The following is a 24,872-nucleotide window of genomic DNA, read 5'->3' as shown; positions in this document are numbered from 1 at the left end:
GCTGCATTGCCAGCTGAGGGCTCTGAGTTTTAAATTGCAGTTTGGTTTAATCTGTTTTGATTCATGAATCTTAAAGAAATTTCAAGGACTTCTCATGCAAAATCATGTATGCACAGTACATCTTTAAGGCATTGCTTTTTGTATATGTGAATGCATCACCTGTTTAAAAGGCGTGTTTTTGAACTTTGCTTAATTTTTTTTTTAAGAGACAGGGTCTCACACTCTGTCACCCAGGCTTGAGTGCGGTGTCATGATCTTAGCCCACTGCATGCTGCTCAATTCCTGGGCACAAGCAACCTTCTCACCTTAACACCCTGAATAGCTGGGACTACAGGTGCCCACCACCATGCCTGGCTAATTTTTATATATTTTATAGAGACAGGGTCTCGCTATGTTGCCCAAGCTGGTCTCGAACTCCTAGGGTCAACTGATCCTCCCACCTCGGCCCCCAAAGTGCTGGGATTAGAGGCAGGAGCCACCATGCCCAGCCTACCTCTGCTTCTTTTTTCTTTTTTCTTTCTTTTTTTTTTTTTTTTTTTTTTTGAGACTGGGTCTCACACTGTGGCATAGGCTTAGGGCAGTAGCGCAATCATGGCCCACTGTAGCCTCAGGCCCCCGGGCTCAGGTGATCCACTTCGGCCTCCCAGGTAGCTGAGACTACAGATGCACACCACCATGCTCAGCCAAGTTTTTTGTATATTTTGTAGAGACAGGGTTTCGCCATGTTGCCCAGCCTGGTCTCAAACTCCTGAATTCAAACAATCCATTTTCCTCGGCCTCCCAAAGTGCTGGAATCACAGGCCTGAGACACCACACTCGGCCATCTTGGCTTATTTTTAGCAGAGTGGCACAGAGGAGCCAAACACAGACACTTCTCTTGCTGAGAAAGTACAAAGTTATTTTCCCCTGAAGTTTTTGCACTCGTGAAGATTTGGGTGACAGAGGCCGGTTGTTTATGTCTGAACAGATGAAACTGCTGGGCGAATGCAGTGGCAGTATAGACTCCGTGAAGAGACTGGAGCACAAACTGAAGGAGGAAGAGGAGAGCCTTACTGGCTTTGTTAACCTGCATAGTACCGAAACCCAAACGGCTGGTGAGTGCGTAGCGTCTAGTTCAAGAGTGAATGAAATAGAAGATCCTGAAGCACTTTGTTAAAAGCCAAGTTCCCCTTAGGCTGCTTGGCCTTCTTCTACACCGTTCTATCCCGAGAACTTCCTTCTCGGGATAGAACGAGTTGTAACAGTCTCCTTTGACAGTGAGGGGGGTGATGCATGCCATCGTGGTAGTGTTTACCCATGTTTCATTTATTATTATTATTTTTAATATTGAGATGAAGTCTCGCTATGTTGCCCAAGCTAGACTCCAACTCGTGGGCTCAAGTAATCCTCCCGCCTCCCCTCAAGTAGCTGGGATTACAGGCGTGCACCGTCACCCCACCTCTCATGTTCCAATTATTTTAATGTACCGTTTCTCACATATCTAATCAGGCATTTTATATGTGTGTGCTCAGAGCCCTGTTGTAGACAGGATCCAAGAATTGAATGATACTTCGTGCACATGACTGCTTATTACTTCGTAAAGCTCTTTACAGTGTTAACGCCCATGTAGCTAACTTTTTTGCTTCATTATTATTAGAAATACAAATAGAAAAAACACAGCCATTGTAGCCATGTAACTGTTATTTCCAGATGACAACAACGAAAATGCCCAGTGGAATTACTTTTATTTCTGTTGCTATTTAAAGTTAGCTGCCAACCTGTGTTTAAAGCATTTCATAATCCTCACGTGTGGAGGAAAATAACCTCGCTGTTCTATGCATGTCTTGCCAGGTGTGATTGACCGATGGGAGCTTCTCCAGGCCCAGGCGTTGAGCAAGGAGCTGAGGATGAAGCAGAACCTTCAGAAGTGGCAGCAGTTTAACTCGGACTTGAACAGCATCTGGGCCTGGCTGGGGGACACGGAGGAGGAGCTGGAACAGCTCCAGCGTCTGGAACTCAGCACTGACATCCAGACAATCGAGCTCCAGATCAAAAAGCTCAAGGTAGCTGCCCCTTGCCTTTCCCACAGCAGACAAACAGAGAGCTACCGCATGAACGACTGTGCAGATGGCACCTCTAGTTTGAGCTGCTCTTATACAGCAGCAAAAAAAGGATCTAACAAAAATGAGTGAGAATGCTCTCTTCACCTCTAGCCATCCCAAATTCCACAAAGATGGTTTTCTTTCTTTCTCTCCTTCTTGCTTGCCTGCCTGCCTGCCTTCCTTCCTTCCTTCCGTCCTTCCCTCCTTCCCTCCCTTCTTTCCCTCCTTCCGTCCTTCCCTCCCTCCCTCTCTCCTTCCCTCCCTCCCTCTCTCCTTCCCTCCCTCCCTCCCTCCCTCCCTCCCTTCCTTCCTTCCTTCCTTCTTTCTTTCTTTTGACCGAGTCTCGCTCTCTTGCCCAGGCTGGAGTGCAGTGGCATGATCTCAGCTCAGTGCAACCTCTGCCTCCCAGATTCAAGCGATCCTCCTGCCTCAGTCCCACTAGTAGCTGGGATTACAGGTGCACGCCACCAAGCCCGGCTAATTTTTGTATTTTTAGTAGAGACGAGGTTTTGCCACGTTGGCCAGGCTGCTCTCGAACTCCTAACCCCAGGTAATCCACCCACCTCGGCCTCTCAAAATGTTGGGATTACAGGCGTGAGCCACCGTGCCCGGCCAAAAGATGGTTTTCAAGGGCAGAAAAGGGGACCATGTTGTAGAAGTATCCACCATGTAAATAATCATGCACGATTTAATGAATTGGTATTTTAAGAAATGCCCAATTAAAATTTCATGAAGCATCCAGGTACTTCTGGGAGCTATGAGAACTCTTTGTAAGGGAAATACAGAATGACCAAGGTCCTACAGGTCTATATCTAGAGCTTTAGAGAAATCCTCTCCCAAATTGTATCTGCGTGAATTTATGGGGGACGTAATGAAATTATTCTACCTTAAGTAAGGGAAACTTCTGAAATTGATTACAGTAGTGGTAGAAGCAATTTTTGCTGTAATAAATAAAACTATAGAGTAATTGTGGTGAAACACCTGGCATTTGCATTTGATTTTGGTTTGGCCCACAGGATATAGTACACAAGTTAACTTCCCTTACTTAACTCCAGCTCTAGATTTTAAAATCCTCCTTAACCCAGATACTAAAATGCTTTAATATATGGAGACTGTTGTGAGCATCTCATGAACTGAGAGCTCAGTTTCTTTTTAAAACCCATCAGTGCTTTTTTTTTTTTCCTGTTTGGGCAGCCTTAAGATGTGCTGCTCCTCAAAATGTAGCTACCCAGGCTCTCGGAGGTCGGGATAAGGAATGAAGTGTGTGCTTCTTTTGTGTTTCTGTGGTTTTAGTATATGCTTTTAATTTGGGGTTGAAGTTTTTTGGCTTTCTTTTAGTGATTGTATGATTTTGTTTTATTTATTTATTTATATGTTTGTTTATTTTTGAGACAGAGTCAACTCTATCACCCAGGCTAGCATGCACTTGGCTCACTGTAACCTCCGTCTCCTGGGTTCAAGTGATTCTCCTGCCTCGGCCTCCTGAGTAGCTGGGACTACAGGCATGCACCACCATGCCTGGCTATTTATTGTATTTTTAGTAGAGACAGGGTTTCGCCATGTTGGCCAGGCTTGTCTCGAACGCCTGATCTCAAGTGATCCACCGGCCTCATCCTCCCAAATTGCTGGGATTACAAGCGTGAGCCACCGCGCTTGGCCTGTTTTAAATTTTCAAACATAGAAAACTTCAAACAAGAACTTCAAACTTCAAACAAATGAATCTCCCCTCCAGGTGATCCAAAAGGTGCATCCTTATAGAAAGGCCTCTGCACTACCCCATGAATTTCAGGACAAAGTACCACGTGGGAGATTTACAATATCTGCATTATGAAATGCATTTTTATCTAGAGTCCCTAAATTACTCTAGTAAGGCAGTGTTGCATTATAACCAGATTCCTTAAAACATTGATGAAGCAAATGCTGGCCAGGGTCTGAGACCTTAGAGAGATTAGCATAGGGAAATAAGACCTTGAAAGTCATCCTGCATGACAAGAAAAAAGACACCCTCCTTTGTACTTTCTCCGGATCCTTCCCGTCTGTATTTTCTCTGAATAAATCTGTGGAATAATCGAGTATTTTCACAGTGTCTCTTAAATGCATGTTGTCTGTGTGATTGAATCTATTCTACAGTGTGTTAAGAACCTATTGAAAAGTGACAAATCAAGACAGATTGGGAACATAGCAGGACTAGCGAGAAATGATTTCAAAATGCAGCATAGGTCAATGTGACTTCCAGGATCTCTCACCCTAACTGGTTTGGGGGTTTTAAAACAGTACCCAGATACTCAATTACTAATACAGACTCCTGTGCTCAAGTTCTTGGAATTGAGCATTGGATGTTTTAGAAATGCACAAAGCCAAAAATCAGTCACCTGGTTTTTGTGAAATCAAACCTAACTGGTTAGCTTATGAAATACGCAATTCATTCTACCTTCACATCAGTGTGGCTTGTGACACAGGCAGTATTCTCAGCCTGTGGGCCACTGAACCTGCAGATTCAGTACATCTGGAGTCCAGGGCCCTGACATCTGTTTTCTTTGCCTCATTTTTAGGCCCACACATTTGAGTTTCGTTGTGGTTGAACCTCTGTACAGAGTGTGGACTCAATCATGCTCCTTAATGAGGCCATTGCCCAGCATTATTGTTGCTTCCTACAAGACTCCTCTTCTCTTTATTCCTCCCCACTACAACCCCTACCCTGGCTGAACTCTAAGTTCCCATTTGATTTTCAAAATGGTAGCTATTCTAAAATATTTAGCAGACATTCTTTGTTCAGATATATTCTTTAAAAATGTAGATTTGTGTGTGTGAATGTATTGAGGCTGTTGTGTTCCATGTAACATTCTGTTTCTGACTTTTTCACTCTACACCCTGTTTTTTAAAGATTCATCCATGTTATTAAGTACTCATCTAATTCATGTCTTCCAACTGCCATACAGTTATCAGTGGTGTGCACCTTCTGTCTTTTACCTAGCCATCCTGTTAAGGCCAGTTTAAATTAATGGATCTTTTCATTCAGGTGAAACATTTTCAAGGGAAAATATCTTTGTCATTATTGTCCTTGTTTGATTGTCTTTTTTGTTCTTTTCAGGAGCTCCAGAAAGCCGTGGACCACCGCAAAGCCATCATCCTCTCCATCAATCTCTGCAGCCCTGAGTTCACCCAGGCTGACAGCAAGGAGAGTCGGGACCTGCAGGATCGCTTGTCACAGATGAATGGGCGCTGGGACCGAGTGTGTTCTCTGCTGGAGGAGTGGCGGGGCCTACTGCAAGATGCCCTGATGCAGTGCCAGGTCTGTAGAGCTTTGGGCAGGAGATGACTCAGAGCCAGACATTAGCGGTTTAGCTGAGTGTGTGACTTGATGTGTCATTGTTTCTAGAGGGATGCAGTTGCTCCCCAAAGTCAGTATTTCAGTGAGATAACCTTGTGCCCAAAGTTGTCATTTTACTGGAGCATTTCTACATGTTCAAGACCATGTTCAAAATCTCTAGATCCTATCATCTGTCCAGATAAGAAGAGACTATTCCTCATGTTTATCTCAGTCCAAACGCTCCTTCTATGACTCATTCATTTATTTCCTTTATTTATTCAACAGATATTTACTGGGCAAGCCTTTCTTGAACATCAAAGTGAGCATTACAAATATTATTTATCCATTCATACTGTAATTATTTGCTGGGCATCCACTGTATGGCAGATGTGGTGCTAAAACATTGAATAAAGCATGGCCTCTGCTTTTGATGGGGATGACAAGATCAATAAAATGCAAGTAAATAGTTAAACAAGATACTTACAGACATGGACGATAAAAGTAACTGAGAAAAGCCACTTTGAGAGGGTAGTCAGGGAATTTATTTGGCTCTTTGAGCTAACATTGGAAGGATGTTGCTATGAAGGTGATAGAATAAATGGAAAGTCCCAGAAGCAGGAAATGACTTAGTGTCTTTAGGAACAGAAAAGAGGTCATTGTGACCAGAGTGTAGTTGGTGAGCCGAGCCAGGGAGTGATAAAAAAGACTGAGGAGGTGGTCAGGAACCAGATGGCTTTGTAGGTCCAAGCCAGGAGATTGGATCATATTCTGAGCACAATGGAAAGCCGTGGAAGGATTTGAAGCCTGCTCTCCAAGTTTATATGTGCCCCAAGAGTAATAGTTCCTTGAAAGCAGGTACCTAAACTGCTGTTTCACCTCTGCACCCTCTCCTAGTACAGTGCCTTATCTGTAGGAGATCTTTAGTAACTGTATGTTGAATAAATAAATGGATGAATAAATGAATGAAGGGGATATGAGATTCAGCCTAGGTAGGCCTTAAAAGATGGAAAGATTTGAATACACAGAGAAGAGAGGGCAGCAGAGTTGCTTCCTTCTAAACTGTATAATGGCACTACCCTTTTTTCAGAAATAAGGTATTTTGATGCCAATTTTCTTTTTGTCTAAATTTTCCTCCAAGTAATAAATTAGATGCTTTTGGTAAGAACGTGAACTCATGATCAGGTCATTGCAAAAGCACCAGTGCCTTCCTCAGAAAGGAGTTGCATGTACGTTCTTAAAACCAATGTGTGTTTGCTAATGGTGGCAGTTGAAAGACATTTAAGTTGTGAGAGAAATAAAAATATTTTATCTACAGTTACTTTAAACTGTTTTCTGTAGGGTTTCCATGAAATGAGCCATGGTTTGCTTCTTATGCTGGAGAACATTGACAGAAGGAAAAATGAAATTGTCCCTATTGATTCTAACCTTGATGCAGAGATACTTCAGGACCATCACAAACAGCTTATGGTAAGATGTGTGAACTCTGGCAGCCTCCAGTTATTTTTAGCAGGGTTGTATTTCATTTGCAGAAAATGGATATAAGTGGTAAGTGTTATTATTTTTTTTTCTTTTTGCGTTATACTCTCTATTTTACACTTTTTTAACTCCCTGTGGTTTCCAATCTTGGTAAAGCAAGCATGTGCATAGAAGATGATATCTGCCAGCTTTAGAATCTGATTTAGAATCTGATTTAGAAGCTTTAGAATCTGCCAGATGATATCTGCTCAATTGTAAAAATCTTAGTGTTCTCAATCAATCTTAATTAGCTTGTGTTGTTTATTAAGGCAGCTTAATTTAATCTTTATGTTACATCTGTGGCCCAAAAGTATATTTGGTGGCTTATAATAAAAGTTCATTAAAATATTGGAATAGAACGAGACAATTAAGTCTTTGTTTGTTTGTTTTTGTTGTTGTTTTTTGAGACAGTCTCGCTCTGTTGCCCAGGGTAGAGTGCAGTGGTGCGATCTCAGCTCACTGCAATCTCCACCTCTGGGATTGGAGCAATTCTCCTGCCAATTCTCCTGCCTCATCCTCCTGAGTAGGTGGGACTACAGGTGTGCACCACCACGCCTCGCTAATGTTTGTATTTTTAGTAGAGACAGGGTTTCACCATGTTAACCAGGCTGGTCTCGAACTCCTGGCCTCAGGTGATCCACCCACCTCAGCCTCCCAAAGTGCTGGGATTACAGGCATGAGCCACTGCACCCAGCCAACTCTTTTAAAGAGGAATTAAATATAGCAGATTAAACATGAATCTTAGCATCAAGTTTTCTGAAAGCTAAGACAAAATGGGAAACAAGGAGTAAACTTACTTTCATTATCTGACAAAAACAAAACATAACAGTTCTCAAGGAAGGAGAAACTTTTTCTAGCACTAAATTCAAAAGGAAATTACCTGGTAGCCCCTTATACAAGGATCTTTGGACAATATAAAGTACAGTGTATTTAAGTGACTTTATAGAAGATAAGGAAGCATATTTGAGTTCCATTAGAAGAAAATACTATGCACTTTGTAGCTCTCTGTATTTTAAAAATGTTATGTCTTAACATTTAACACTCACCTAAACTATAGCATTGGTACCTTTTAATTCAGTACCATAATAGTCTTAGAAACCTAGAGGAAATAGCTGTGGAACTGCATTGTCACTTCACTTTGACCTCTGGCATTAGGCTGTGAATGATGAATCACCCCTTTTTAAAAAAAATCTTGACTAGATATCGGAGGATACCTAGACATACTTCTGTTTTGGTGTATTTGATGTTGTACTTTTCTGTTTAAAAGACTATCTTATGTCTCACTTGCATGCTAATCTACATTTTAAGTACTGTCATATATACATTAAGCAATTCGAACCTTCCAATAATACTGTGGACCGGGCGTCACATCACACTGAGATCAGAGAGGGTCAGGGGTCTTATAGAATATTTTTGGCAGAGGCAGGAGTAGAGCTCAGGCCATGAGCTGCTGCATCCTTTAGTGTGTGAGCTCCACGTTTGATACTCAGGTATAATTTCCCACCAAGTTAAGTTGATCTCATTCTGCACTTTTGGAGCTTTTGCCATTTATCAAAAATGCTTAGAAAAATTTTTTATTTTTGTATGCATAGCAAATAAAGCATGAGCTGTTGGAATCCCAACTCAGAGTAGCCTCTTTGCAAGACATGTCTTGCCAACTACTGGTGAATGCTGAAGGAACAGACTGTTTAGAAGCCAAAGAAAAAGTCCATGTTATTGGAAATCGGCTTAAACTTCTCTTGAAGGAGGTCAGTCGTCATATCAAGGAACTGGAGAAGTTATTAGACGTGTCAAGTAGTCAGCAGGTAAGCTCTAAACAGACATCATCGTGTCGCATTTCTTACTGGAGACCCAAGAAGCATCATCTTCATGCATTTTAGAAAGACTTTAAATATAGTACTTGTCAGAATGGAGTGTCTTCTTTCAGCCACTGCTCTTACAAGGCCTATCTCAAAATAAAAAAGCAGCCACATAAACTTGTACAACAGGACACTGCTTTTGATTCTATTAAATCCAAAAGCTCTCTTGTCATCATTACTAATGCTGTTACCACAACTGCTGTGGCATTTTATTTCACCCTGTTTAAGAATTTACACACGTTAGTTACACAGCCATGGTAGAGCAAACCAACTGTTGTATCTGAGTTTTGTATTTAACCCCTCTCAGGCATGAATTCTCCATTAGGTATACAGGAAAAAAAAACCATTAAAAAGTGGTCCTCTGCTTATTTAATTTTTTATATTTTTTCTACAATCGCCTCCATTGTGGTATTACTGGTTTTGAGAAATGCATTTGCTGGTGTGATGATGCCTGGTAAGATTTCAACCATTCTGTTGGGAAACCCTGCCATGAACACACACTTTGCCCTGCTGTAAGTTGCAAAAGAACAATCTACTCTGAATAGCAGCAGTGCCCAAAATAATAAAGTCTCTCTAATGCGAAAAGGCAGACTCCTGGATGACTGTCTTTTGTTTCTAACTGGAATATATTGATTTCTGTTCGGGCTGAGTGACCAGCAGGCTCTACAGCAGGTTTCTTCCCCTCCCAAACCAATATCAATTCATTCACATCCATGTCTCCAAGAAATAATAAAGCTATAAGTGAAACTTAGCAATAACAAAATCATAGCTATATTTTCCAGAACAGCCAAACAGACAACTAGGAATCCCAACCCACTAGAAGAATTTGGCCCTATTCTTCTTGTTCCTGTCTGGTTCCATTTTTCCCAAGGAATGGTTTGGTTTTTATGGTGGAGACATGGGGGTGGATGGAGATGGAGTGGGAGATAGCGTGGTGCAACATGGGGCCCCCGTGGGTCTGGGAGGTGGAGTTGTTAAAAGAATCTTTCTCCCACGTAGGATTTGTCTTCCTGGTCTTCTGCTGATGAACTGGACACCTCAGGGTCTGTGAGTCCCACATCAGGAAGGAGCACCCCAAACAGACAGAAAACGGTAACTTTCCACTGGTCATTTTCAGTTGGCCCGTGGGAGGGAACACTGGGAAGTGACGGCATTTGCACCCACCACAGGGTTCACAGGCAGGCGTCCCCTCCAGAGGAGGGCTGTCACACAGGGTAGCGCGCTTCCTCTGCCCTGCCACATCCCCTCCCAGCATGCGCTCAGGAATGGAAAAGAGCGATTCTGGTTTTCCAAAAAATCAGGACTCAACGTGTGGCTGGTATGCAGGGAGAGCATTTATTTTTCTTCCTCAAATAAGAAAATTTCGAGAATGGTGCCCATTTGTCCCTCTGGTGGCTCCTTTCTTCAAGCCACGGCTGCCACAACTATCTTAAAAGGTAGGCCACCACTTGCAGTGGCGCCTGGGCTGGAGGTGCACAGAACCGTGAACGCCTGTGAGCTATTGACTCGTTAAGGCAAGTGGAGGTTCTGTTGACTCTCAAGCTAAGCCGCTTCTGGGTGGTGGTCCTGAAGGTTTGCGGCAATTGTCCCGCCCCTAAGATGGCAACAACTCACCCACAGGCCTTGGCAGGGGCTGCCTCACTGAACACAAAGAGGATGAAAGGACAAATTCGGCCCCTGCTACCCTCTATGCCTTGATTTCTCTGTGTAATTAGAAGATTGTTTTTTGTTTTGTTATATATTTTTTGTCCAGCTTTATGATTATATTCATTCCATTTTTCCTTAGTTTTTAGAAGTTTTGATTTCATTTGACTTTTTTTGTTATAAACATTTGTGTTCTATGCTGATAAATGTATTATCTTTTTTAAGATTTTTTTTTTTTTTTTTTTTACTACATTCACTAGTTTCCTATAGATCCTAGTTTAAGAATGTGAAGGAATACTGGCTTTTCAAGTCAAATTTTAATCTTTCTTTAACTTGAATATTTAAGGTGGGCTTCATCACTACAAAGACCAATCTCATATTGCCATTGTTATTTCTTATGGGCCAAGAATTTTAACACTGTTTTAGTATTCTAAAAGATGAAAAAAAAATATGTAAAGTGTCTTTGAAATACATGGTATGGCATAGTGCATTTTACCTTTATTGTATGTAAATATACACATGTGTTTCTACCACGAAAAGTCAAGAGAAATATGCCCACCCTAGTATGGACTCCAGAATCCCAATTTATGTTTATCAGTGGCTAATCACATAGATGTAAATTTATTTCACTTCTTCAACAAAAGAAAAGCCAGTTTCCTTAATTCATGGGTACTGATCATTTCATTTGATTTGTTTTTCCTTTGCTGCACTTTTAGTTTAATTTTCATTAGTAGCTTGTCTTTATTTGCCTGGACTGAACATTCTTCTTTCTTTACCCCCTGTTCATTGCAAACAGCCACGAGGCAAATGTAGTCTCTCACAGCCTGGACCCTCTGTCAGCAGTCCACATAGCAGGTACCTCCTTCTCCTGGTTTCCACACTGTTCTAGAACCCCAAGAGGATGATGAAAATTGTCCATGACTTAGGTAGGCCTGTATCTGGTCTGCCTCAGGGTAGTTGGGAAATTACTCATTTCAGTCCACACCCTTTCCTCATAAATTGGAAGAGATGTTTCTAAATGAAATGTTCAAGTAAATTTTGGAGCATAAAATATTTGGACTCCGTGAAAATTCTGTTTGTCTCAACATAGCCCATCTGGTACTTTTCATCAAATTGTCAATAAGGATTTAATTACAACTGGCGGCACCACTGCCATTTGATTCATGGCAGACTTTTATCATCCTCTTTATTTCTAGAGTTTACAATAAGACAGGTAATCGATCAGTGAATTCTTTTACCATTCACAAAACCCGCATATCTGAATAAAATATACTAACATCCCCAACTTTTTATTTTATTTTCATGTTTTATCCAGATTGTGGGTTTTGGAGTCTCAAAATGGCAAGTCCTAATTTGGTGTTCATTGAAAATTTATAAGTACCTTCTCTCTTCTGCTTATCCTAAAACTTCCCTTCAGCCAGCACACCCAGCCACTCACTTTCCGGGCACTTGGCAAGCTCACTCTGGAACCCGCAGCAGCCAGTGCCCCTACCCAGTCACCTCCCAAGAGCCGACTCACAGCTGCCACTCCGCGCTTCCCGCCTGGCCTCCAGCAGCCCCTCACTCCCGCAGTTAGCAGTGCTTTGCCTTCTTTGTTGTCGGTGTGGTGTCTGTGCTCCTCTGCTCCTCCACTGATCAGTTCAACTTTCCCCAGACAGCTTTCTAAAAAATGAAAACAGTCCTCGGAGCCTGTTTTCATTCCAGTCCCTAGCAATTCACGGTTAAAGTAGCTTGCCCCTCTGGAAACTTATCACCACTGAGCAGGAATCTGAATTCCTGGAAGGAGGGTGGGGATGAGGAAATGTAGAACTGTAAACAACCCTTGAGTAATAATTTTAGTTTTCCAGCTGTGCAAAAGGGACTGGCTCTTTCGTTTGGTCCTTCCCACTCGGCTGAAGTCAGGCAGAACATATTTTCATATGTTCTCTGGTTTTAAACCTCCCTTTACTGTTTTTTTTTTTTTTCTTTTTCTTTTTTTTCTTTTCATTTCCTTTGGTTTGGCTTGAAGACAATTTTATGAGTTTTTTTTTCTATCCTAAACAAAATAGCAATCATAAAATATGGAGAAAAACTCACGGGGACTTTTGAAGATAATGACGAGCATCCACAGATGCTCTAAGGTTTGCTCAGTCCCCTATAAGTAGAGACAATTCAGACAGATCATTGTGTTACACAGTCCATCTTTTCCCCCACAAATTGCTGATGTGCCGTGAACAGAGGTGAAGAATATCCCCGAGCATTCCTTTGAGGATACCGGAGATCAGTTCTTTGGTTGATACAAATGATGGTGATGAGAAAGGGGAAAGCGCTTACGTTAACGATGCAAACAGCAGTCACTCTGTGGTTCCCAAATATTGCGTCTATCTGCTCTCCCCATTGTTTCAGACAGCCGCATAGACCTTTTGAAAATGTCAACGGCATCATTTCTTAGGGCAGCAAGTGCTTCCTCATGCCTCCTAACAGGGCTTTGCAGCTGGGACAGCCACATTCTCACTATGGCACTCGCAAGGCGCCTTTCAGCTCTGCTCTGTCCAGCACGGTTGATTAACATCTTTCTGAGCATTCAGCATAGTGTTCACTTTGCTACTCAGGTGGAACTGGAACATAAATAATCTTCACCTGAATGGCAAACGTCATCAAACACCTTCGCAGACAGGTTGTGGTTGAACATTCTTGGGCTTCGTTACCCTCGGCAGCTCTGTTTGGGGCACACCCAACCCCGCCAATGAAATGCAGAGTCTGCTGGAGAAGAATGAACTTCACCCACAGTCAGGGCTGTCGTGGTGTTCCTTTACATTGAGACTTGAGATATCTTGTGTTGAATCTTGCACTGGTCCAGCAAATTGGAAAGGTTATTGCAGAAGCATAAATAGTTTAGAATGTTGTTTCCAGCGGTCTGCAATGGGAAATTTTTAGATGTGCATTCTTCCTGAGAGGAGAAAGAGACTGAGTTGGAAGAAACTACTAGTTTGAAGGGAGGAGTTACTCATTGGGTTTCTTTATTGTTGTTTAAAGTCAGATGTTAACATTATACTAGCCTGTTACATATTTCAATTTGATTTGATGGTGGTGATTCTATGCCTTCATACAGTATTTTAAACCTACATATGAATTGATGCCAATAGTTACTGAACACCTACTAAATTTAGGCCCTGGGCCTACAAAATTCATTCAATGTGATTCCTACCATTAAAAGACTTGCAGTATATCAGAATCTAGAGATTCCCTAAATCATTATAGGGAGCTCCCTAGAGCTTCTTAAAATTAGAAACATAAAAATCTGTGCGTGCATTCATAATAACCATATTCGTGATTTTTATTTGAGGCTAAACACCTTTAGAAGCATGCTTTCAAAGCAAGTGCTTATGATGCGCTAGCTGGTACTTTTTCCCTACATTTGATTTAAAATTTTCTAACCTTATCACCATTAATTCTTCAAAATGCTACTGCAGCTGAGTTGAAATTGACAACTAGAAAGATTTCACTCCAATTTCCAGCAAGGCAAAGGAATAATTGTTCTGTAGTCTGGATGGAGCAAATTGATGACTTCATTCTAAAGCTTAGAATTGTAAAATGCAAAATTGCCGTGGGCACCTTAGGTCTCTGGCACCTTCTTTACAGAGAACTAAGATGGAATGAGAAGTGGCAAATGACTGGCCGAAACACTGAAAGAGGGAAAAAAGGCCTCATTGAGAAATGTATTCGTTAATCAGATATATTTAAGAAAGGGCAGTGGGGGTTTTTTGCATGTACACTAGAGCCTCACTATAAACACTATTCAGTTTCTTGTAGAATTTGTTTTCAAGTCTTTTCTGTCAGAATTATCTGGGGATCTATTTATTCAAAGCATTCAAAGAGCCTCAGCACAGAGCCTCTCCCCTCTAAGGCAGGTTGGTTACCTGTGCCCCAAGGACAGCTGTAGGGTAAGGCTCCAGTAGTTTTCTCTGTTGCTATTTGAGGTAGGCCTTCCTGGTGTTTCCAGGGAACAGGACAGGCAGTTTGAGAAATTTATCACATCCTTGAAAGCACTATTAATAAATCAGGTATGTTTTCCTGAGAGAAAAGGCTGAATCCAGCCAACCCCTAAGGGTATGAGTCAGCACACCATTGGTATAATTATACAGATAATAGTGATAAGTTGCTGACATTTATTTAGTACTTAATGTGTTTTAATTATTTAGTGCTTAATTGTATACATGCTAAGCATTTTATGTATGTTACCTCTTTTAACCCTCATGAGAATCCCATGACATGGCTATATTCCCAATTTGTAGACAAGGACACTGGGGATTAGAGGTGTAAAGATGTAGGATTTGAACCCAGGTGTCCCCTGACTCCAGACCCTACCCTGTTAACCATACCACTCAGCTGAAGGGCCGCTGATGGGTAGGAGCCTTTAAACAATGGTTTTAGAGCTGAGGCCACCACAGGCTGCCTCAGGTAGTTTAGGATTAGCCAGAATGTTTGGTTTGGAAAAAAAGAAGACCTGGGTTCTAACTTGATTCTGGAAACTTGTCTCCTGAACCACATATCCAGGAAACACTGGGTTTCAAAGACAAGACACGTAGGGGCAGGATCAAGATCATGGACAATCTAGATATTTCTGCACAATAAATTCCTGTTACATACTGCCAGTGTTAGCTGACAAGTAACAAGATAAATTAGAAGTTTTTTCTCATTTGGCTTTAAATGATGTATGCACAAAATTAACTCATTTTCATTTCCTTGATTATGAACAATTTTCAAAGTGAGTCATACCCCATGTGCATGGCATTCAGACTTCTCACAAATGTGTGTCCTATACCCTTTCTTTTGAAGAGTATGGTTTTAGTCACTACTCCTTCCCTGCCATTCTCCTTATCCTGCAACTGTCTAGGTATTTTGGGACAGAGATGAAACAACTCCTGGGCAACTATTTACCTGGAAATTTGAAGGAGTGAGGGAAGTGAGAAAAATAAATAAAAATTTACTTGTAGAGAATAAGCACTTTTTTTCTGGACAGAACTATCTGATATATCTGTATTGATGATATTCCTTAAGGAGGCTCACACATTTAAGTTTTCCTATATAAACACGATCTAAACTGGCATCCATGTATGTAGTGAGGCCAGAGGAGAATGACCAGTGAGTAGTCAACAAGTCACCTTTGTTCTTTCCCTTATCGAATTTCCCAAGACTCTAAAAACTTAAGTGACTTTTAGGACAGTAGATAAATATTAAAAATAACCCTTTCCCTGGGACCATTAACTTCTTGATACTAACATCACTGGAACAAGTTCCCCCTGAAGAAGAGGCAGCTTTGGGCATGTTGAAACTCTGGTAATTACCCCAAGGGGACAGGCATTTTCCCAGTGGATAGTTTGGATATTTTCAAGGGCAGCCAACTGCATGGATAGTCACTGAGTATTGTGTGTTCTCTCTGTCTCCATCTCAGCCCATGACTTCTTCCTAGCTTGGCGTTCTTCAACATTAGAAGTCATGCACAAATTTAAGTTTAATTAAAAAATGCTCTGGTGCTGTTAAATGTGCCATGTCCTTCAACAGACTCCAACACAGGAGCCCATATTCTGTAAATGGTGACATTTTTATCAAAAATGGGCAAGTAAATTAGTCCCTCTGGCCTTCAGTTTTCTCATTTGCAATGATGAGGGGTGCACTAATACCCTAAAACTGTTTTGGCTCTCATGGTTTATGATTCAACGGTTTGCTATTTTTCTCAGGAGTGAACTGGTCAATAGGCAGCCCTTGTTTTGATCTTGATCTTTGACCTAATTGCACAAAGAATTTAAGATTGACAAAGAGGAGCTATTCAGCTCTGTCAGATTGTATTATCAATTAGATATGTAAATATTCCCATCAAGAGAGTCCTTAAATGCCTCCTAATGAAAATTAGTCAGATATTTAATAACTAGGAATTGTGGAGCTCTCTTCTGTCATTCTGTTATAACTCATCTAGCTACAGGTGTTGAGTGTTGGTTGCCAGGGCATATTTTAAAGTCAGGGAAAGGACATTTTGAAGAAAATTTGATCCAGAGTTTGTGGGTGGCTATCCTGTCCTTCTTAAGACACTTCAAGGCAAACCATTGAATCATAAACCATGAGAGCCAAAACAATTTTAGGATATCAATGCACCCCTCATCATTGCAAATGAGAAAACTGAAGGCCAGAGGGACTAATTTACTTGCCCATGGTTATATAACTGCCTCAAAACAAAATGTCCCCACATCCACACAGATTTGATGATCTGCCGGATACTGTGAGGCCTTACGACCAGAGGCATTTATTTTAGACACGAGGAAACCACTTGTTTCCAAGTATTTTAGGATGCAAGTTCGGAATTCTCTTCTTTGCTTCTACATGTGAGATACCTGTGACATGAATACGACCTGAATTACCATTATTCATATCACCAACTGGCAAACCATTTCAAGCAGAGAGTGCGGTGGGCAGGGATTTCGGAACCCCGAGTTCCTGCTAGGCCTCTTCCTTTAATTGTGGGATCTGGAGCAGGTCGTTCGCCCTGTCTAGAGTCTCCAGGTTCTGGTAGTTAAAATCACAGAGTTGAAATCTTCTGCCATCGGCGGTGTGAGCTTGAGCTAGTTATTTCACTTCCCTGAGCTTTCTTTCACATCATCTATAAAATGAGGTTAATAAGTACATACCGCAGAGGACTGCTGTGGGGATTAAATGACAGAACCCAATAGAAATGCTCAGAGTGCTGCCTAGCAATTAGAAGAGTAAACATGAACTGTCCTTAGCTACTCACCTACAAAATTAGCAGATGAATTGGATGCTCTCTAAGGCCCTGTCTCAACGTGAATATTTTATGCTCAGGTAACTCAAGAAGTTTCTATTTTCCTTTTCCACTAATAAGGTATATGACATATTTCTTTTATGTTCACAAAATATACTTTTTTTTTTTTCATTTTCAGCTTATTAGGAATAACTCATTGGTCTTAGCACAAGGGCGGTTAATCAGTTTGACCACTAGATGGTGATTGAGCTCTTGTGACTTCTTGGGAGATTATTTATACTGACAAATCAGTAGAAGACAAAACATCAAACAGGGAACTTAAAAGGTGGAAGACCATCTATTCTAATTTGAAGAGGTTAGTGAAGAGGTTGGCACCTAAAGATGAAGTGAGTTGTTCAAGGTTACATTGCACTGCCGTTAGTTGTGTGGACTTCAGAAAAGAACATGCTTCCAATTTAAGCCAGTGATTTGATTTTTCCTTACACCACAAGAAGTATACTAGAAACACTGTGTGGTGCAGGGCTGCTTCTTGGGGGTTTTGCCAAACAAATCTGTTTGTCTCTCTTTTTTTTTTTTTTTTTTTTTTTTTTTTTTTTTGAGAGAGAGTCTCGCTCTGTTGACCAGGCTGGAGTGCAGTGGTGCTCCGATCACGGCTCACTGCAGCCCCCGGCTTCAGGGTTCAAGCGATTCTACTGCCTCAGCCTCCCAAGTAAATGCGACTACAGGCATATGCCACCATGCCTGACTAATTTTTGTATTTTTACCATGTTGGCCAGGCTGGCTTGAACTCCTGGCCTCAAGTGATCCGCCAACCTCAGCCTCCCAAAGTGCTGGGATTGCAGGCGGGGAGCCACTGTGCCGGGCCCTCTCCCATTTTTCTTTGATGGTTTAATAAAAGAGTTTTGAATACTCCCTCTGTTCCCTTCTAGGGGATTCTTTCTGTTTTTTATTTTAACATTCATTTTCTCAGGTGTCACTCCTCATGCCCCACTGATATTAGGATAATCTGTCTTCAGAAATTAACAGCTAATAGGTGAGCTACAAACATAGTGCTTTCTTCCAGGCCAAACCTACAGTTACCAATACAGCTTTCACATGCTCATATTATTCCAGTAGCCTCACATTCAGTGTCCTTATCCTTGGTGATATTAAAACCCTTAGAGAATTTATACTAGTTGTAAGGGAATGTTTCTTTTAGCTATATCTCTTATTTTTGCTCATTCAATGTTGTGTGGGTCTGTGTGTACACCAGATGCCTGTTGTAACCAGCATTTCTTTCTTCATCTTTTCTACTAGTAACTAAAAAAAGTTAATGGCTGTTCACAGAAAGAAAACAGCACCCAACTCAGAATCTACTTCCAGATCCTGTATTTTCCAGGCAGTCCTTCTTAAGAGCTCTGAAACCTGTACTCAATCTCTAATGCACTGTTTAAAAGGAAGATAAAAGTGAAATAGAAAAACTTGTCACTTTGAGTGTAGAAGGGGCTACAGGATGACAGTCCATCCTCCAGAAAACTTGTCACTTTGAGCGGAGAAGGGGCTACAGGATGACAGTCCATCCTCCGGAAGAACTTGTCACTTCTAGTGTAGAAGGGGCTACAGGATGACAGTCCATCCTCCTCAGAAAATGGTGTCTGTTTTCCAAAGTAACGACATCAGTGATAGGATCAGCCTAGCATCTACATCATACAACACTAGTGTTCTGTAGACAAACCCCACTGCTATTCCTTGTTCGTACAGCTTTGGAACCTGCTAATGTCAGGGCCTGATGCTGATTCAGTGCAAGATGAAACCAGGGTATACTCTGTGATTAATGAAGCTTTTGTGGGTCTGTGCAAAATGACTAAGACTGTTTTTATTTTCGCTGCATGGATTTTGGCAAATCCAGGATGGCTAGATGGGATACTTGGTATGATTCTGACAGCAACTAATTTTGCTGAACAATGTTCCTGATATTCTTAAAACAAAAATGTACTGCATCAAATATCTACATTTTAATTATTCTGGATCTACTTAATTTATGCTGGTAGAATGTGTATAGAGCAGTTATTTTTGTTGCTAGAAAACGCTTCACCAAAGTAAGGGATAAAAGGAATAGAATTTGAACCCAATTAGTTACGTTTAGTTGATTGACTAAATGTTTATTTCTCATCAGTGCAGTTTCCAACAACTTCATTTGGTGGTGGGGGTGACCTGGGCACACGGTGGAAGGCTGGCAGCTGATCGCCAGGCTGGGGTGTGCTTGGCATGGCCCTTTAGCTTCCAGGAAGGTGCAGAGGCAAAGAGCAGCGTCGATCCAACACTGGAGTTATCTGAGTTGTTTATGTCCATTCTTCTCTCAGGTCCACAAAAGGTGGCTCCGATTCCTCCCTTTCTGAGCCTGGGCCAGATCGGTCCAGCCGCGCCTTCCTGTTCAGAGTCCTCCGAGCAGCTCTTCCCCTTCAGCTTCTCCTGCTGCTCCTCATCGGGCTTGCCTGCCTTGTACCAATGTCAGAGGAAGACTACAGCTGTGCCCTCTCCAACAACTTTGCCCGGTCATTCCACCCCATGCTCAGATACACGAATGGCCCTCCTCCACTCTGAACTAAGCAGATGCCATCTGCAGAAGTGCTGGTAGCATGCAGAGGATCGGGTCATAAGCAATCCCAAGCTATCAACAAGAGGACCTTGGTCTTGGCAAAAGCCCTCAGTGTGGCAGCTTTAGCCCTCCTCCAGATCACGTGTGTGCAAATCATGGCTTTGGAGGTGGAGGATAAACAGTGACAGGAGAACAAACAGACGACAAGAAGGTTTGGAAGAAACCTGGTTTGAGACTCTGAACCTTAGCACTAAAGAGATTGAGTAAGGACCCCCAAAGTTCCCTGGACTCATGAATTCTGGGCCCTTGGCCCTTTCTATGCATAGCCAAGGACTTCAGTAGACCATCTGGGCAGCTTTCCCATGGTGCTGCTCCAACCATCAGATAGACGACCCTCCCAAGCACCATGTCAGTGTCGTACAATCTACCAACCAACCAGTGCTGAAGAGATTTTAGAACCTTGTAACATACAATTTTTAAGAGCTTATATGGCAGCTTCCTTTTTACCTTGTTTTCCTTTGGGGCATGATGTTTTAACCTTTGCTTTAGAAGCACAAGCTGTAAATCTAAAAGGCACTTTTTTTAGAGGTATAAAGAAAAACTAGATGTAATAAATAAGATCATGGAAGGCTTTATGTGAAAAAAGTTGAATGTTATAGTTAAAAAAAAAGATATTTATGTATGTACAGTTTGCTAAAGCCAAGTTTTGTTTGTATTGATTTCTTTGCATTTATTATAGATATTATAAAATATTTTGTCTGTGCTTTTTTTCCCTAAACAAGTAACTCTAAGTTTCATTATTAAGCAGGCACTGATCAGAATGCAACCTAAATGATCATTTTTTTTGTGCAATGAATGAAGCTGGAACATAAGTATATATTAAAGGAAAAGGATGACAAGAGGCAGTGTGGATTTAGACATAGAAGACCCTAGGTGATTCGTTTTTTTCCTCCTTCCATAGGCAATCAAATCTCCTGAATTCTTGCTTCTGGAAACCTCTCATTCTCTCTTCTCCATTCCTTTTCCACACTGGGAGGGGCTTCCTAGGAGCTGCTGTCTGAAGTCCCTTCTCCATTCCATTGTGAGCAGACAACAGCCACAGAAATCTTCTTAAAGCACACTTCTGTTCAGATTCCTTCTTTGCTGCAAAGCCTTCTATTGTTCATTGTCTACCAGATAAAATACAATTTGCTTCTATCATTTAAGTCCATATGCAATGAGATTTTGTTTTGCTCCTCTGAACTTGCCTACTGTAGTGGCCCTCATGGAATTATGTGATGCTCATGGCATTTTAATGTATCATTTAATAATTTCTGGGGGATGTAAAACTCAGGTCTCTGGCTTCTCTTCTTGTAGACAGCTCTGGTGCCCTAGTCTGGAGCACGTATTCCTGCATGGCAGTAATTGCTGGAGCTTGTTGGCTGCTGTTCCTTTCAGAATTGGGAGACAATCTCCTATTTATACTTGTAAACCTTCAACTTCTCTCAAGGTCTGTATCACCCTAGCCCCCAGAGGTATTTAAGTTTATAAATCTTGCTCTAAATTGAGTATTTAAACCAAACTGAGGCCCTTCACCTTGCCTGAAACTGCCTTCTGTGGTTTCCATAATGCAGGTAGTCTGAGTCCCTCTCAACTAGGGTTCCTGGGGCTTGCTAAACTTTCCCAGTCCTGGGCTTGCTTCAGACCTTCTAGTTCAATCTCTGGGATAGGGCCTGGGAGCTGGCATTTTAAAGAGATGCCTGAGGTGATTTTATGCCTCCTAACTGCTGGAAAGCACTGCCCCGTACTTCCCTAACTTCATTCCTCCTTGCCTGCCTCACGAGACTCAGCTCACAAGCCACGTCTTTCTTGAAAAATTTCCTGATCACTTTCACACTGTATTTAAGACTTCTCTCTACTACTCCGCTTCTTGTCATCAGGTTGTCTGTATCTTACGGCCCATGGCATGGACCCATCTTGTTCCACAGGAAACACGATGGATCCCCCCCACCCCATTGCTATTTTATAGAGAAGACCACCTTGTGGTTAAAGTGTCCCATCTTCCTGCTTCCGGAGAGGCTGTGAGCAGCGGTGGCCATTAGCATTGAAGGGTGCCCTGCACCCTCATCTGAGATGGGACCCTCTTCAGGCCTCGCTCTTCCTGCACTCCCCTGTCACTCCTCCCAATACCTGGAAGGGGAAGTCCTCCCTCCGGAGCGGTTTTGCCCTTCAAGGGCTATGGAAATCCCACACAATGAGAGTGTCAGCGTCATGGAAAAGGCAAGCGCAAAGAGACTTCAGAGGCATTTCTTCTCCACATCACCGTCAACTGACTTCCTAGGCATCTCCCGTCACTGAAGACTCAAACGGTGAATGTTGCTGAAAAAAAACATTTGGTTTCAATTAAGAAAGATCTTAGCATACATTCCATTTTTGCCTTTCACAAAACCCTGTGAAACCCCCAAAGGGGTGTGGAACGTCCATTTCCATTACATTTTTTGAAGATTTAAACAACAGAGCCTTCGAACAGGAAAGAAGTAGGGAGCCCTGGTGAGTGCAAACATTGAACCCATGAGGTCGTGACTCTTCCCCAGATGATCAATTGGCCAGTTTAGCAAGGGCCACGCCAGACACCAGTGATGGGGAGATGGGGGGTATGGGGCCATGAGCATCCTCACCCGCACCCAGCGTTTGCTCCGGCAACAGAGAGAGAAAGCTTCATGGAAGGGATGTGGGATGGTCTAAAGAATAGTAAGGAGATAAAAGGACACGGATGGATGATGGTTGAAGTAGCTCCCATTTCTGCAGTGAGGACTGTCAGGAGCCCTGCTGTGGCCTAGAGAGAGGGAATGGTGTCCCAAATGAGTGCTGGGTGAAGAAGGGCATAAAGAGACCCTCCACTGACCAGGAAGGATGGGAAGGGAAGGTTTAATAACATGGTGGTAAGGAGATTTGCACAAGCAAATGGGAAATGCTAGAAAAGTGGACAAAGAATCCAATAAAGCTAACATGGAAAAATAAGGCATTAGAATCTAAAAGTAGTAACTTAATAGGAAATCCCAGGAGAAATGAAAGGGTTTTTGGGAAATGACGGCTGAGGAGCAGGAATGTCCCTCCTGGAGAATGGACCCACAGGAGCTTCCCTTGTTTTTGTAAGAAGTGAGAAGAGAAGACTTCTGAAGGCCCAGATGGGAAGTTCAGCATGCCGAGTCCTGAGATTTACTGTAAAAATGCAGGTTGGGGTAGACTGATAGCCTACACCCTGGGGCCAAATATTAAGACATTATAGCTACAAAACTTAACTGACAAGCCACATAAAAGATCATAAAGCAAAGAATAGTGGAGAGAGATGATTTATGAAAGCTGATCGTGGCCAGAAGAGCTGGGCCTCCAGGGGCTGGTCTGGCAGCCCGATGGACAGGTTCCTTGTTGGGTGCAACCCATTCACCAGCACCATCGCCAAACATTCATAGGGGATTGATTGTGGAGAAACGGAAATATCCTGAGTGTGTACCAAGTAGGTCCAGAAGTGCCTGGGGAGAGCAACAGCCACTAATCTCTCAAGTAGTTCATTGAATGCCCACTATGTGGCAGGAACTGCTCCAAACTCCCTCAGGGAGTCCTCTCGGGGAGGATCTCAGAAGTTCTTGTATTTTGTTTGTTTGTTTTATTTTTATTTTCTATTTTACTTTAAGTTCTGGGATACACATGCAGAACGTGCAGGTTTGTTACATAGGTATACATGTGCCATGGTGGTTTACTGCACCTGTCAACCCATCATGTAGGTTTTAAGCCCCTCATGCATTAGGTATTTGCCGTAATGCTCTCCCTATCCCTTACCCCCCACCCCTCTGACAGGTCCCAGTGTGTGGTGCTCCCTTCCCTGTGTCTATGTGTTCTCATTGTTCTACTCCTACTTATGAGTGAAAATGTGTAGTTTTCACTCATTTGGTTTCCAGCTTCATCCATGTCCCTGCAAAAGACAAGAACTCATTCTTTTTTATGGCTGCATAGTATTCCATGGTGTATACATGCCACATTTTCTTTATCCAGTCTATTGATGGGCATTTGGGATGGTTCTTGTTTAATGACTCATTAAAGCAGTCACCACTGGGCCTTTGACATAGAGAAGAATCCATATTTCCCAGCACAAGCTATGTCCTGAAATGGGATGAAGGCAAATGAGGAAACTAGAAGGGAATTTAATAGAAGCAATATCTAATTTAGGGGAGGAAAGGAGATTAAAGCTGTTAGATCTCTGTTTTCTATGAGCAAATATCCTCTGCTTTTAGCTTCTTGGTCACCCAGTTTATATTACAGTGAAATGTGTTTTTGAAGAGTGTGAATGTCCATCTGTGGAAATGGAGGCAGGTGGAGTGGTTTATAAGCATGGAGGCAATTTTTCACTTAGATAGAACACTGAGAAGTTAATTCGGGAAATGAGAGGTGTTTTGCTGAGTGTGGTCATCTCAGTTTTAGATTTAGTAGTACCCTGGGGTGACTGTGGCTGATTGCCATACCTAAAGTAACCCAAAGATAATGAAACTGAAAACGAAGGACTTTTATTCTTCAATTCCCAGCTTCTCACTAACCTCTCCCTTGAAGTTTTAAAATATGCACCAAGAATCCACTGGAGGCTACCACAGACAGGCCCAAATTTGGGAGAGGACCTTCACTCAGATAAATAAGTGCATGAACAAGGTGAATCAGGAGAACTTCCCGTAGCCTCTGCTAAGCAGCCTTCTGCAGCTGAAGGAAGCTAAGGGGGCTGGACAGTTAGGAATGATTAATGAGAAGCAGCGTGATGTGCTGTAACACAAGCTGAACAATAAGAACGTTTAATCTGGGGAGCTGAGGAAGCCGTTTGGGACTTGGATATAATCTTTCTAAAATACGAAGGTCACAGAAAAATAAATCAGGCTCATGAATTTGTTTAACCTGTTACCTAATATGAGAGTGGGAACATAACTGAATTTGAAAACCACAATTATGTCAGGAGAAGAAAGTCCTGGGTAAGCCGTGTCACAGATGACTGCATTTGATGCCACAGGCCATCGAGAAGAAATCCACATCTCCCTGCTGAATATTCAAGTCAGGGCCTCACAGATGTGCGTTCCCAGCTCAGGCCTAAATCCTGCAGAACACATTCTTG

The 24,872-nt window shown here is 42.1% G+C and overlaps 1 protein-coding gene across 21 annotated transcripts in view; it reads left to right on the top strand.

The window, feature by feature from the left end:
* Positions 1-24,408, top strand: part of LOC105489042 (spectrin repeat containing nuclear envelope protein 1) — a 536,331-nt gene extending 511,923 nt beyond the window's left edge. For 18 of the 21 annotated variants that reach the window (XM_011753636.2, XM_011753647.3, XM_011753641.2 and 15 more), the window contains 8 exons: positions 968-1,094; positions 1,831-2,042; positions 5,173-5,373; positions 6,730-6,858; positions 8,499-8,711; positions 9,765-9,857; positions 11,206-11,264; positions 19,506-24,408. In XM_011753636.2, the coding sequence (XP_011751938.2) occupies positions 968-1,094; positions 1,831-2,042; positions 5,173-5,373; positions 6,730-6,858; positions 8,499-8,711; positions 9,765-9,857; positions 11,206-11,264; positions 19,506-19,746 (1,275 nt within the window). In that variant the 3' untranslated portion in view covers positions 19,747-24,408. The remainder of the gene's footprint in view (positions 1-967; positions 1,095-1,830; positions 2,043-5,172; positions 5,374-6,729; positions 6,859-8,498; positions 8,712-9,764; positions 9,858-11,205; positions 11,265-19,505) is intronic. The other 3 variants (XM_011753653.2, XM_011753652.2, XM_024795163.2) reach the window with 2 other exon arrangements.
* The last annotated feature ends 464 nt before the right edge of the window (positions 24,409-24,872 follow it).

This window comes from Macaca nemestrina, chromosome 5 (assembly GCF_043159975.1).
Source record: "Macaca nemestrina isolate mMacNem1 chromosome 5, mMacNem.hap1, whole genome shotgun sequence".
Lineage (NCBI taxonomy): Eukaryota > Metazoa > Chordata > Mammalia > Primates > Cercopithecidae > Macaca > Macaca nemestrina.
The sequence above is the reverse complement of the archived record's forward strand: the minus strand, read 5'-3'. Positions and strand labels throughout refer to the sequence as shown.